Genomic DNA, 14,841 nt, shown 5'->3' on the forward strand with positions numbered 1-14,841 from the left:
GTCAGATGGAGACTGTTGATCGAGTGCTGGAAGTGGTTTGCTGTGTGAAGGTTAGCTGTGTCTGTGTGGGGCAAACTGCATCCAGCCGTACCTCAACGCCTCTTCTTTGCTCCCTCGCTCTGTCTTACTCACTCACGCATTCACACAAACACTATGTGTGTTTGTCAGTACACGCCCCTGCCTCTGGCCGTTCAGGCCCTCTGGGAGGGATGGGGGGAGGGCTGGTTAACTCCTGATGAACTCGCTATGGGAATGACTTCCCCTTGGCCCCATTGCTCTCCCACACAGCCGATGCCTACTGTTGTTTTTTTTTTTTTTTTTTTTTTTTTTTTAAAAACACTTCCAAGTCTGGATAAATAAACTACCTAGAAGCACCTATCTAACACCCTCACACTGTGCTTTCTCCACCCAGTACTGCGTGTCTGCATACTAAAATGCTTATCAAGTCTTTCTCAGAGCACAGAGGCTTTGGAGGTCTATCGTTATATTGCGCCATACTTGTCTTGCAAGCGGAGCATATGTAATGTAACCCCTCACTGAATATTAATGCTAGGTTACTCTGTGTTACCAACTGTGAGTGTGAGCTTCAAGAGTGAGGCAAGGGCTGTGCAACACAATGCTTTTCAGAAACGATTTGCCCTCTGCTCCTTTGTTAAGTACTAATTTGCTTTGAATAAATAACCCTGAATGTGGTTTCTGCACCTCATGATTGCAGAAGTAAATTTTGTGGCATGGATCTACGGTGCAGCACACACCTCAGACTTGAATTGTCTCCTTCGAGCTGTTTGTCTGAGATCAAAACTCTCGTCAGGTTTGTGGCAGGATTTCCACCGACATCGAAAACACTCAATTGTCTGTATATTTAACAGAATGCTTTAAGTAGGACATAATATGTGATCCAGACTTGTGGTGTAGATCCTAATCCCATAGTGAGTCACAGTTCCCCACAGAAAGCCTCATTAAACATCCACTGATGTGTACTGGATTTAGTGATAAGTGGTGCTAATTGCCATGTAGGCAAATTTAGGTGCCGACGTGCTGTTGTGTTTTTGAAAAGAGACGCGCATGCACAAAAGATACACACAGTGACAGTTCCAAGAGCACGCACACACTCACGCACGCACGCTAATTATTTTAGGTCCCAGCTGTGAGGAGGGGCTGCTGATTTAGAGCAAGGCAACATGAAAGATTACTCATTCCTCAAGATACTGTGCTCATGCGACAAAGCCCTTATTCATCTTGTTCTCAGCTTCAGACTCTGACGTTCTGAAGAGAACTAGCATTTGACCCTGAACATTTTGTAAGGGAGGAAAATTAGGTCTCTCATTAAAAGCAAGATCAATGGCGAGATTTCTGCACTACTGCCAGTGCAATCTCAATTAGGGTAACAATTGAAGGGCCTTTTAAAATGAATGACTACACATTCAACTGCCTGATAGGGGCTGTCTTTCAGAGATAGAGACCTGGCTTATTCTTTTTCTAACAGGATTCACTGCGGGGGAAAAAAAAAAAAAGGTAGCTGCTATGCACAACTGAAGGAATGTTGATTTGCTGCCTTGAGCTGAAAACAAGGTGAACCTTTCCTACCATTTGACAAAATCGGAGGAAAGCTTTGGGGTGCTCTTTGCCATAAAATCTTTTAGTTTTCCATTTTGCTTTTAAGTGCCATCTGTTCTGTATGCCAAGGCGCCATCACACACAACAAAATCTATATATAACAATTCATAAGCTCTATGCTAACAACATAAAAAAGTGCATGTTTGGGAGGCTTACCTGCCAGGCACTCCACCAATGACAGCAGCAGTATAAGTTTCCATAGCAACTCCATTTTAATGGTCTCAGGTCAATACGAGCTCACATCAAATCACAGGTGTGAAGAATCCTGGCTTTGTCCTTTCCAGCACTTTCACTGTTCTTCTGTCAAATGAAAAGAAAACAAGGGGGAAGCAATTAGACACAATTTAATAGTAGTGGACAGTAATTGTCCATGTTTACCAGGCAATGACTTTTATGATATAAAACACCAGAGGACAGTAAAAAGATCTTTTTTAATAACATTTAATCTTTGCAAGCACTTTTCAGGTCAAGGTGACAGTTAATAGCAGCCTTGTTTTGAATCGCATACACTGTGGGGTATAATGTGCATATATATCTGCAACAATGATCAAGAAGCTGCTCTGTCTTTGCAAACAGAAAATAATTTGTCCAAGCAAAGCACTTACAAAACACTTGTGCTGTAGAGTTTGCTTAAGTGTGCTTAACATTGCATAATAGGGATCATGTCTGCAAGAGAAACATAAAGGGATTGCTTGTACTCAAACCTGCTGAGACAAAACAAAAAGCAAGCTGGTTGTCAGACACTTTCCCTAGCATGTAATAAAGCACTGTCCTGGCTCCTCGAATTCGTCTGAGTTGGGGGGATTATGTATTTCTGACATAAAGAGATGACTGCACGCAGGGCAAAACCATTTTCGGTCCCCAGGGAGACTCACAAAATTGATTTTCTCAAGGACTAAACCGTAATTTATCCCAGCTAAGACTCAAATGAAGTCCCAAAAAAGTTGTGAAACGATAATGACACGTATCCCTCCTGTCACTGATAAAAAAGTGATGTATTTATTTGTCTAAATACCCCAAGCGCCCCCGACACGTTGATAGCTATGATCCTTTCTGATAAAGCAGCAGATAAATGTTTGCATATGATGGGCTGGTTATAGAGTGAGAGAAGATGAAGAGAGGAAATTAGCCATTGTCTTTGCTCAAACTGACTCTCTCTGGTACATTTAACTGACTGATGGTGAAGTTTCTTCTGACTACACACCATCGGCATGCTGAAATTAATGAGAGGAAAAAAAATTAATAACAGCGTACAGTATAGTCTATCAAAAGGCAAGTGCCAAAAAAAACACAGAAACAACTGAAAGATTACACTCTCATAGTTTCCCAGTTATCTGCACGCCTCTTATCTTTGCACCACTGAAAGGCATGACAGAGCATACTGATGCTTATGTGAATATATCAACTGCGTCCCTGACACGTTCGCCTACACTTCTCTTCCTTCTGCGTGTACTAAACCATTAAAAGGCAACATTTTTCCCCTATAAATCTCATTATGGAGATTGGGTTTAGAGTGTCATCTTAGTTCCAACTTATCTTGCAGTTATTAGGATGCAAATGTCATGAGTAAATGTTGGCTTTTAATAATAAAACAGAGAGACTTCAAATCCCTTCTTGTGCTCCTGGATATTTTTGGAGTGTTCCTCCTTTGAGGGAATAATTGTGAGAGATGTGCTGAATAAATTACTCCACACAATGTCTTTAAGATAAAAAAAAAAAAAGAGGAGCCTAGAAATTCAGCAAAACTACTTTTTTTTTAATTTCAGCTTCACACGTTTATCATGTTATTTAAATGCTTGGTTCTAACATCTAACATTTATATTTACATTAATTACGACAAGTTTTCACTTGACTAACAAAGTAAATACAGACTGCGGATTTGGCATTTCATGTCTTCAAAAACACTTGTTTTGTAAGTCATGTAAATGTTTGACACCCTCGTCTTCTAAAATTTCTTTACCCTGCCTCGACAGCACCACAACTGCACATGATTAGAACATGTGAACCATTGAGGCACCCCAGTCATGAAAGCAGGTATCTGATGGCCTCTAACAGCAATCTCTTGATCTCTATTACTCAGCAAACCCAGAGACACGAGACATCAGAGAGCAGGTTAGTGTGGGGGGGATTAGAGACGGCCTTTTGATCCACGGAAGCTCAGCACTGAGATGATGGCTAGGGGAGTCGGGGAGTGTCCATGGCACTATTTGACTTCCTCTTCACTACAAATTAATTACCCTTGTGACCTTAAGTGGTAGTGACAAGGCCAATGACTTACTTTCATCCTAAATTGATTCTCTCATTTGTTTGCTGTATTAGATGAAAGTTAATGATAGGGAAGGCTTTCAAACTTTGCCTTTTAAGTTCCACTCTCTTTCATGTCTCGGGAAAAAGGCAGTCGTTGAAAAATGGAATATGATCAAGACTGGGATGACAGTCCTGGCCTAAACATTTCCTGACCCAATTTGTGCAAACTCAACTGCATTTAAATGTAACACAACAGCAATGACCCCAGCCTCTCATTTCACAAATGCAGGTGACTTAACTGGAGGGTAACACACAAAATCTAAGTGCAATATGAGACAAATTTTCTTTCTTTGAGGGTAATGATTTTACCACACTTCAGACGCTGCAAACAGCATTATCCCTATCAGATATGGCTTGGTATTGTTTAATAATGGTACATTCCCAGAACCCTAAAAGTGATACCGAAAAAAATAAAGTACCACATTTGGTATGGGTTTTTTTTTGTTTTTGATGTTTTTGCCCTCGTGAACACAGTGAAGCTGTCCACTGTGACGTTTTTTCAATGTTTTATAAGGTGCTTTATCATCTTACTCATATTCCCAGTTTTTACCAAAATAATCCTTTCCCATTTTAGGCATTTGTTTTTGTCAGATGCCACAGGTGTCTCACATGGCCCATACTTTGAGTGTTTTGGTGGCATCTCAGCCACCAGAACTAGCAACTTTGTCGAAAACACTTGGCTTCACTACACCACAGAATGTATGGGTTGTAGATGCTGCGGCAGTAGGCCATTCACACTTCTTTTTTTGGCAATGAATCAAAGTACACTTGCAGTGATTGGCTGTGAGCAAAACCATACAAATAGTTATTTTCTCCTATATATATGGGTACAAATAGGATTGAAGGCAAGTATCATTTGACTGGAGAAGTTTCGAGACTACTTACTACTGGGTTATTTCAGTCAATACCTTAAAGGTCCAGGGTGTAGCACTTAGTGGCATCTAGCAGTGAGGTTGCAGAACTGAAACTTCTCCCAGGTGCGAAGCACGTAGGAGAGCTACGGAGGTCAATGCGAAAATGTTTTTAGCACTACCTAGAGCCAGAGTATGTTTGAACTATTCTGGGCTGCTGTAGAAACCAAAAGGTAGACTCCATGGAAGAGGATACACTCTGTATGTAGAAATAAGCAGCTCCTGCTAGGGTAATGAAAAGACAATAATAGACAATAATCTTATTTTCAAGTGATTTTCTAATGAAAACATTGTTATAAATATTGTATTCCCCTTCTCCCAATAGATGTCCCTTAATTCTTTACACTGGACCTTTACATGCATCGAGTACAGACACCCAGCCCTACTACTGAATGCTTCATATTCCTACCTAAAAAATTTTATATTTTTCAGCTCAAGTAAACTTGTCTTTTCTGGGTGAAATATGAATTATGGCTGCACAATATGCAAATAAATAAGATTGCAGTTATTTTGCTCTTGCTATGTGAATTGGGATTGTTGTGGAAATGGTCATTTTTGCATTTCATTTTCACAGAAAATTCATAGCAGTGATCATGATTTGCTTTTTGCTGGGGTCTATACTAAACAAGCATGTTCCCTTGGAGCTCAAATATAATTTCAGCCATTTCATCTCTGTAGCACCACTGAGCTTCATTTATAATGATAAACCAAACTGATTGATGCTGGGAGATCAAAACATTTTAATTAGCAGCAAGTCATGATTATGAAGAGACCTGCGAAATGTCAGGTGCAGCTCGGAGCTGTCGTCCCTGACCTCATGAACTGTGGGTAAAATTTCCCATAACAATTGTGTTAAACGCCCAAATGTCATTGTCATCTTCATAATAACCCACATCCCAGATAATTTCTGGTCTCATATGAGGACATCAATATCCCAGCATATTTCCTTTGAAGATTAATCAATCACAATTTTAATAATTGATGATTCATAAAAATGATTTATCAAGTCATCAAAATGTCAAGGATTCACTTATTCAGGCTGGTCAAATGTGAGAGTGTGCTGCTTTTCTCAGATATATTTAATTGTATATTGAATATTTTTAGGGTTCAGACTAGGAATGATAACAATTAATTAACAATAGATTAATTGGTCATTAAGAATTAAAAATTGGACTGTTGATCAGACAAAAGAATGCAATAAAAGGACCACACTTTGAGTTATCCATACTTGGGGAAATTGTGATGTGCATTTTGCACATTTTTTCTGATATTTTATGCTCAACAATTTATTGATTAATCAGTTCCTTGTAGCGTGCGGCCAGTCAGGGTTCATTTCCCAGCATAGTGGGACTTCATCTAATCACATGAAATCAATGCTGTGCGCTGGAACGGCAGAAAGCTTGGAAATAATACTGAACGGCTTATTTTATTTGACTTTTGAGGAAATGCAGCTGCTTTGAGGAAAGCCTCAGATCTGTGGAGACAAAGCGCTCCTCCAAATTTCAGTGTTGTCAAAGTGACACCTCTTTTCCTCTTCTTCTCTGACAGCACCAGCTGGAGTTGATAAACCACAGATTGTAGTTCAGTCAGCCATAGAAGCTGACAGTGATGTCAGTTGATTCGACCCTCTCCACTACACCCGATCTCTCTGCTGCCATCAATTTTTCAGGACTCAAAAATGTATTAATAGAGGGGTACTCCAGGTCCCTTTGGCTGAAGAGTCCAAATGAAGATAAAACTCACGCTAAAATGCATGAGCACCCCACACACACACTCACACACGCCCACACCCCCCGAGCTCTGAATCATGAATGAGACCAGACTCTCACACTCTGCAGCAACGAGACAAGACCAGGAAAAATGGCATACAATGCTGCATCTTTAATCACCTGAGCTGTGACTTCACTTAATCTGCAGACACCAGCTCGATCAGTGTTTTCCTGCATGTGAGGCTCCTCTCACGGCTCTGAGTGCCTCCAGTCATTTAAAATTCATTTTCTGGTGGTGCTCCAGTTGAGACTCGTAGTAGTAGTGAACGTGAAATTCCTCCCTAATCCTGCACACTTTGATTCACCGCACACATGAATCAAAGATTTACTAAGCAGCTCTGTGGAAGAGTGGCAGTGATAATGATACCGAGTCCTAATCAGATAATAGTATTTTACAGGGTTTTTTTTTAAACACTAAATATTCAATTATTGAACCAAATATGCAGCCATCCACAAGACAGCAATTAGGATGTTTGTTGTATTTTGTTTTTTGACAGTGGGATGCATTTATATAGTGACCAATATAGCTATACTGTTTTTCTTTGAAGGTTGCAGATGTTTTTCTTTCTCGTCATCCAACTGGGACATGTTCCTTGTTACGTGTAAGTGTCACATCTGTTCAACCCACAGAGCATGTTTGTAGCTCCGTCTACAATTTTAAAGTCTTCAGGAAATTAAAAATACATATTCCAGTTTTAATTTTGTGTCTCTGTCTTATGCCAAATATATGTTAAAAAAATTGCATCAGAATATTGTTTATTATTATATTCTATATTATTATATTCTTTTCTCTTTCTGTAACACCGGGTAATACTATTATTATACCTTATAATACCAGGTAATGTTTGATGAATCACCTTGCCGTCAGGAGTGTTTACAAAAGTTCCTCCAATCAAATGAGACTTTAGGCGACTAGCTTGAGTAGGTATAGCTCTTGGTCTGGAAGCAGGAGCCCTGAAGAAAATGAAGTGGTACATTAAAAGATCGGTGGTAGAGGTCAGGATTAGGGAAAGAGTTGCATCACTTTACTGTAAAAAATGAATCACTTCATATTGTATTATAAATACAGTCAGTGGATAAAAATACTGATTTTTTGGCATTGTAGCAGAGTTCAAATAATTGTCGCTTTAGTGGGTTTGTCCGATGCTGGTGGTGGGCGCTGTTGTAGAGGGCATGTCATGTAGGCTTTAAACTGAATGTGGCTGTGGCTGTACATGTCTCGACTGGCTAGCCACACTGGTCATACAAAACGCCACTTTTCCTTTTGTGTGTTGTAGGAAAGCTCTCAGAAACAGCACCAGGCTTTTGTAAATAACATACCATGCTATCATAGAGTACATTAAGTAATTTTACAGCTATCATTATTGTAATATGACATGCGTTTGCTACCATAATTGCTGTGCAGCTCTCCCTCTCTCTTTCTCTTTCCCTTTTTGTCATTATTGTAATTCAACTGTTATTTGCGACATCTATTGCACCTTTGGTAAGAAGAGGGATCCCTCATCATCCTCTGCCGCTCTTCCTGAGTTTCCCCCCCCCCCCCCCCCCCCCCCCGCCATCACCAAAGGAGTTTTTCCTTAGGCGATGTGAGGGTCTAAGGACATAGGGATGTCGTATGCTGTAAAGCCCTTGAGGCAAACCGTGTTTTCCGATAATAGGCTTTATAAGTAAACCGGACTTGACTTAATAAATAAATAAATAAATTGACCTGAAGCGAACTTTACACAGTGGCCAAAAGTGGAATGACACCGTCCGGGTTCATCACATGATGACATGATGCCATGGGGCCCAAAAAGTCTTTTAGAGACTTACATAGTGACAAAGGTTAGAGTTCTCAATGGTCAATGTCAATGAAATTACGACCCAAACTGAACAAAACTATTTGAACTTAAGCCTGAACCCGGCCCTTCTGAGATCATTATAGAAATTACTGACACCAAGCCTTACCAAGCCCAACCCCCAAATAAGCATTAGTTGGCTTCTAATGCCTGAGACACACCGGCTGTGTGGCGGCTTGAGACACATGTTTCTCCAGCAGAAAAAGGACCACCTCGATGGATCACTGAGTGTCAGATTCTTAACCTGCCTGATCTGTTTTTGCCCTTCTCAGGTGAAGTCTTGTGATCCCTGGACGGGGACTTCTGACACAAACTCTCCACACTGTTTTTCTCAAGCTCCCTGCTCCAGTCAGGAGGAAGGACAGAAAGCCCAGAACAGAGCCTGGCCTCTGCGTCTCTTCCTGCCTGCAGAGTGAAGAGCAGAGTGAGCAGCCATCTGGTGCTGAAACGGGAGATGATATCAGTTTAAGAAAAATTAAATAAATAATAATAAATAATAATTTAATACAATAAGCACAAAGTGCTCACATCTGAATTTTATTCATTCATTTATTTATTTATTTTTGAAAAAGAGAGCCAATGACACACATTTTTGACTGCGCTATTCGGCTGCCATAAGCCTCTAGTGTGCATGCTCTATGGGCCCCACAATGCAGAAGATCCAGGTAATTTCATACAGCGAAAATAGAGCCTTTATGGCTTCATGTGCCACTGAGTAACTTCCGAAGGAATGAATGGGGGCCCACTTCCATTGCTGTATCCAGGTCTCTTTTTACATTCAAGTCTGTAACAGCTAACAGTGATATGGAGAGAAATGGAAAAAGATGTGTGTTTGGATATCAGTAGGAAAAACCTTTGTTTCCATTTCCAAAACAATGTGGCAGATGTCTAATTCATTCATCTCATTCTCCTTCTGATCTAACTGTGAGAAAAGTGTGTGCAGCCAACAGTCTGCAGCAGACTCTGCATAGAGCGAAACTCTGAGTCCGCCCACTTTTTACCAGTCCAATCAATTGCAAAAATTTTTATCTAAATCTATCTTGTAACTTTGCACCGCTCAAGTATTCTATTTCACCGGGAAACACGTCACAGAACAGAAGCCAAAACTCTCTAACTTCCTTTTCTTGAGGACTTTAACAAGAAAAATACGACACTTCCAAAGGCATTTTTAAGGTGCTTCTTTCTGCTTGTACAGGCTGTAAACACTGAACCTAGCAGTACTTTCAAAGCTGCACAGACATGAAAAAGCCACAAAACAACCTAAACTTCCCTCTCCCAATCTTGCTCTTCAAGAATCTATGCGCATACAACCCACCAAGCTCAAAACTTTCTTGAAGCTTTTATGCAAGCCAACCCAATTTTTTATATTCCTCACAAATGGCACACCACGGGAGTCAAGGAAGTGCCAACATATTCCCTAGCCAAGATTCTACCTCAAATAGTGGCACAAGACAAAGAGACTAATGGTGTTTTGATCTAAGCACACAAGCCGCAGGCATGACATAACACATGCCAGCTTCTTTATTTCTCCAGACCACAACAGGGGCGCTCCACGAAAGCGCTCATCCCCTTCTCCCCTGTGACAAGAGCAATGGAGTCTGCTGAAAGGTTCCTCCTGCTTGCACGCATGCTCCAAGCCCAGGTTTTAACATAATGAGCACAGTATATGGTAATAATTTACACAATGTTATAGAGCTATGCATTGAAATTCGGTTAGAAAGTTTCTGAAGACCCTTTAAGCATTGGTTAAAACCTCTAGCAATGCATTCATTGTAAATACCCTGAAACAGATGTTTGTGAACGGATAAATCACTGAGAGTTTTTATTTCATTGGAAATAAACTGGAGTGGCCTAGATTTTAATCACTCTAATTAGGCACCCAAAGCAAACACATTGTGTATTTCCTGTGAAACTGATGACTGAAAGCGGTTGACAATTCCAGAGCACCTGCCTTTACTAAGGTACTCATTAAGAATCCCATTAGGCTTTTAGAACCTGCCAACTAATAGTTCCTTAAATACACAAGTTTAGGTCTTTGGTGAAACACTTTGGTGGTACCCAGCAGTTATCATGGGGAGGCAATTTTAAGCCCACGATGAAGAAAGGGTAAGCTGCTATTACTGTGAGGAATGAAAGATCCTCTTACGGACAAAAAACTGTAAGTGTATGTGAGCACTGAGGCTTAAAGCGCCCATACAGACTGAGGGAATGCTGATCACAAAAAATCTGGCAGATAGTACTGTATGAATAAACTATCCTAAACTATACTATATGGAAAAACATACAAACTGTAGCTCAGTTCAAAGCTACACAGCGTGGTCTATTGTTGACACTATATTGCACATCAGTCAAATTACAATTTGTGAAAGCTCCTTTCAATTTCAAACGTAAAAACTACACAAATAGTGAGTGAAAATGTTTTCCCGATATCTATTACCTTGCTTTCATGTCATCTGAGCTGTCCCGGGAGAATTTCAGCTGTGATGTCCATCAAAACCACATTGCAAAATTGAGATTTCCGCTGCATGCTTTCATTTTTGTGTGTACCGTCGCAATTTTATTTTTTTTTGACATATAAGATATCACTGACTCAAAAAGAGGAGGAGGATGGAGCATGAACTTTATAGCACCCAACTGAGCTACTGTGCATGAGAAATTGGAAAAAAAAACACATGTAGTCAAAGAATGAGATGTTTTGATGCAGGTAAGGATGTGGGTTGTCGATTTTAAAAAGGCAAAAATGATTTAGTTTTTACATACTGCATAGAATAACCTTACAAAGTCAGAAAGATACAGTGTGAAGAATTTAGTATGTTCCTTTGAACCATACCTCCACTCAGTTTTGAATAAAAGATAAAGGTTAGCTTAGCTCTGCAGGTAGGTCTACTCTTTTCATTTATTTTTGAATGAACAGCAGAGACATAAAACAGATTTCAGAAGAAACCATGTGGATTATCCAACCTATGCTTGCCTGCTGTTCTGTTAAAACACTGGAAAAATGACAAACCCTACTTGTACCTATCAGAATGCACATAATTTTACCTGCATCAACCTCCATCAGTCCGTGTGCAGTTATCCCACTTCTCATGCAGACCAGTCTCCGCTCAGCGGGGTACTATGAACTTCATGTTCCCCCCTCTTCCTCTCTCTGAGCCAGTGACATCATCAAAAATGTGTCCAGCCATAAGCACACTTCCCCAAGGAGATGTGTAGTAGCTCCACTATCCCAACTGCTTGGATACTAAAGGTAAGAGGAGTAACTGCACTCCAAAGTGGTGTTTGAGTAGGGAATTAAACCACAGCTTTTGGTTGAAACAGTTACGCCCAGGGCACATCCAGCTGGCATTATGTCAACATGAAACAAAAGAAAGTGCTTACAACACTGAGCTTCCCTGCAAACAAAGCGCGAGGAACACACAAACTGTAAACACTTAGTTACAGAGATGTTAATTGTCAAAAGAACCCCATCCTGAGCCACTGCTAATTTACTTAATAGCAGAATCATGATGTGCAAGGCAGCTCCCTCTCAAACATATGGGCACTTGATTTCATAAGGATAGCCATTACCACCAGAGTCACACGCTAAAGGACTTTAGACAATCTGAGCAGCAATCAGGCTCGGAGCTGGGCGCAATCAAAGAAAGGGAGAGATGATGAGACTGGACTGAGTCCAATCCCCTGTTGATCGCTGACGACAAATGAGTTCTGCCAGAGCTTTTTAAATCAGGAAGAATTAATAGGTGCATTTGTGCCCCCTTACAGAAAACATGCATGCTATAAATGATGCTCATGGAAATTAGAGGACAGAGAATGTTATTCTCTCTAAGGGGTTGTGTGGGTACTGAACAACTCAACTGGGAACCACTATTTTAAACTGTTAGTTTATTCATTGACACATGCCTATAAAAGACATAGACACAAATGTATGCCTTGACATGTGCAATTACATCCTGAACGGTGTGTGTGTGTGTGTGTGTGTGTGTGTGTGTGTGTGTGTGTTGCCTACTATAGACTGTGAGGGAAATACAGAATAAGCATAATGTGAAACCACCTCCAAACAAGCCAGCATATATGCTGTTTTTTTGGGTGAATGTCTAAATTATTCCACTATTTTCCTGTAATTATCCTCGATGCCAGAAGTGGAAGTTTGTGTAGACTGAGCAGCCTGATGATTGCACAGAAAATAAGCAATGATGTGTGAGCAATACTGAAAATTACAGTTCAAACTCAACATAAAGAAGAGCATACATTAGTTATTTACCTGAGTACGTCCCCTGCGGTGTTTTCTGATGTTTATCCCTTCTCGGATATCCATGTTACACCGCGCATCTCCTCGCTCCCTTCAGCCCAGCTGCTCCCAGCATCGAGTCGACGGCGACAGTGAACTTCGTCTCTTCAAAGTGCGGATGTTGCTCTCGTAGAAATGGCCCCAAACTCGGAAGAGGGATACCCTAACGCTTGCGTTCACTCTTCCCCACCCTAAGTGCCTTCGGTGAGCTCTGAGTCCGAGTAGTTGCTCGCAGCCCGGTCCTCCGCTCTCAACACTCCAGTCCCCGGCGCATTCATTTAGGGCAACCCGGCAGTCCTGCTCGCTCCGCCGCCAGGCTCACACCAACTAAACCCGCAGCTTTCAGAGACGAGCTCTGCGGTGTGAAGATTTCTGAAATGTCGTTGTGTTAATTCATTTTAGGAGTAGAAAGTGTTGACGGTCTGGGGTTGAGTCTGAGCGTCCGGTTAGTCCACAGGAGGAGGACTGTAGTTGCCTGCGCGCGCGGCGGCAGTGGCACATGGGCATCAGAGGTGGGTACACAGGAGGTGTGTTTTCTTTCTTCTTTTTTTTTTTGTTCACGCTGCAGGTTCAACGCACGTCCTCTAAAATGTCCCATCCTCAAGACCACACGAAGACTCACGAGCCTGTAAATGAGAAAAAAAAATATTTAGTTGCTGTTTGATTGTTTGTTTTGTATATTTGTTCCTCTGTTGTTGTATTTTTTTCCTGGAGTTTAAGGGATGAAAATGTTTTGTTTTCTTTGTTGGATGAAAATATTGGGATGTTTTTAATTAAAGTAGCAATACCATGGTGTGAAAAGAGACCTGCGTTAAAAATGGAGTAAAAAAAAATAGAAATATGGAAAGGAAAAAAATGCACTGAAAGTATCAAAATTCAAATGGTTTTTTTTTTCAGTTCAACTTAAAAAAGTAAATTGTAAGTGATCGTAGAAGCCAAATCTTGTCAAAAAGACAAATGACAAACAAAAATTAAACAATAAAAATATACAAACAAATAAAAGGTGATATATGGACTGTTTCTTTGTTAGCCTACATCTTTATATACTAGATACCTTTCAAAAGTTTTTTAAACCTTTGAACACTAAGCAAATATGTGCGATTTATTTTGACATGGTGAAAGAGGCAATGAGCCACTTGGCAGAAAATGTTTCACAAATTAAACAAAATAAGTAGATTTGGAAAATATTTTCTTATTTAAAAAAGGAAAAAAATGTCCATTATACTATATTTAAGATTACCATAATTCTATATTGTTACAGAATTATTTTTTGTTTTTTTCATTTCCATTTGTTTATATATTCACCTTTTTATATAACTTTTGTTTCCTTGTTTTATAAACTTCTTGCTAAATTTTGGGTCATATTTCTTCTTAAGTTGCAGAATGCATTCTTCCAGTGTTTTTGAAAGAAATCTAGCAAATTTGCTCAGGTATCAAAGGGTTAATGTTGTAGTTGGTCCAGGTAAAGCTGATTACTAACCTACTTTTTATACTGCTTGGTGCTAAGATTAATAAGAAGGCATCACATTTTGTAAAATGATTATAGATTTTGAACAAACAATCTTCCAGTTTATCAGAGACCATACCCACTTCCTCCTTGGAAAAATGAACCATCTGCCTACAGCCACCTCATGTTGCCTAATTAGAGCTCTACTTCCCAGGGCTACTAAGCCTGTATGGGGATTAATTGATACGTTTCTCACTCTTCTGTTGGTTTTGTATTGTCCTTGTCACCATTCATGTATGCTAGTAGTTAAATTATTCGCACGTGACATCACCTTATTCCACCCATCATACACCTGACAAGAGGACCAATCAGCTAAATTAAAAAGACATGTAGGTGTGCAGAGCCTTCAATTTGAAACAGCTGTCAAACATATGAAGTCAAGTAAAGTTCAGGGGGCCTACTTTGAAAATTGTACTTCAGCACAGTGCTTAAGTAAATGTACATTTGAAATTGTCGATTTGGATACAGGCACCAAACTTGTCATAAAAAAGAGACTTAAAGCCCAGATTTTTATTGGAGAAATGGCACAATACACAACTTAAAAAGAACCCAAGCTTTGAAGTATCTAAATCACAGTCAGAGTGATAGCCTCAGTCGACCCCTT

The 14,841-nt window shown here is 40.1% G+C and overlaps 1 protein-coding gene across 1 annotated transcript in view; it reads right to left on the reverse strand.

Annotated features, from left to right (window-relative positions):
• cntn3a.1 (contactin 3a, tandem duplicate 1) overlaps positions 1-12,719 on the reverse strand; it is a 103,203-nt gene extending 90,484 nt beyond the window's left edge. The window contains exons 1-2 of the mRNA XM_042491562.1: positions 12,704-12,719; positions 1,774-1,917 (exon numbers count right to left, since the gene is read on the reverse strand). Of these exons, the coding sequence (XP_042347496.1) occupies positions 1,774-1,828 (55 nt within the window). The 5' untranslated portion in view covers positions 1,829-1,917; positions 12,704-12,719. The remainder of the gene's footprint in view (positions 1-1,773; positions 1,918-12,703) is intronic.
• Between the last annotated feature and the right edge of the window lie 2,122 nt (positions 12,720-14,841).

This window comes from Plectropomus leopardus, chromosome 8, assembly GCF_008729295.1.
Source record: "Plectropomus leopardus isolate mb chromosome 8, YSFRI_Pleo_2.0, whole genome shotgun sequence".
Classification (NCBI taxonomy): Eukaryota; Metazoa; Chordata; class Actinopteri; order Perciformes; family Serranidae; genus Plectropomus; species Plectropomus leopardus.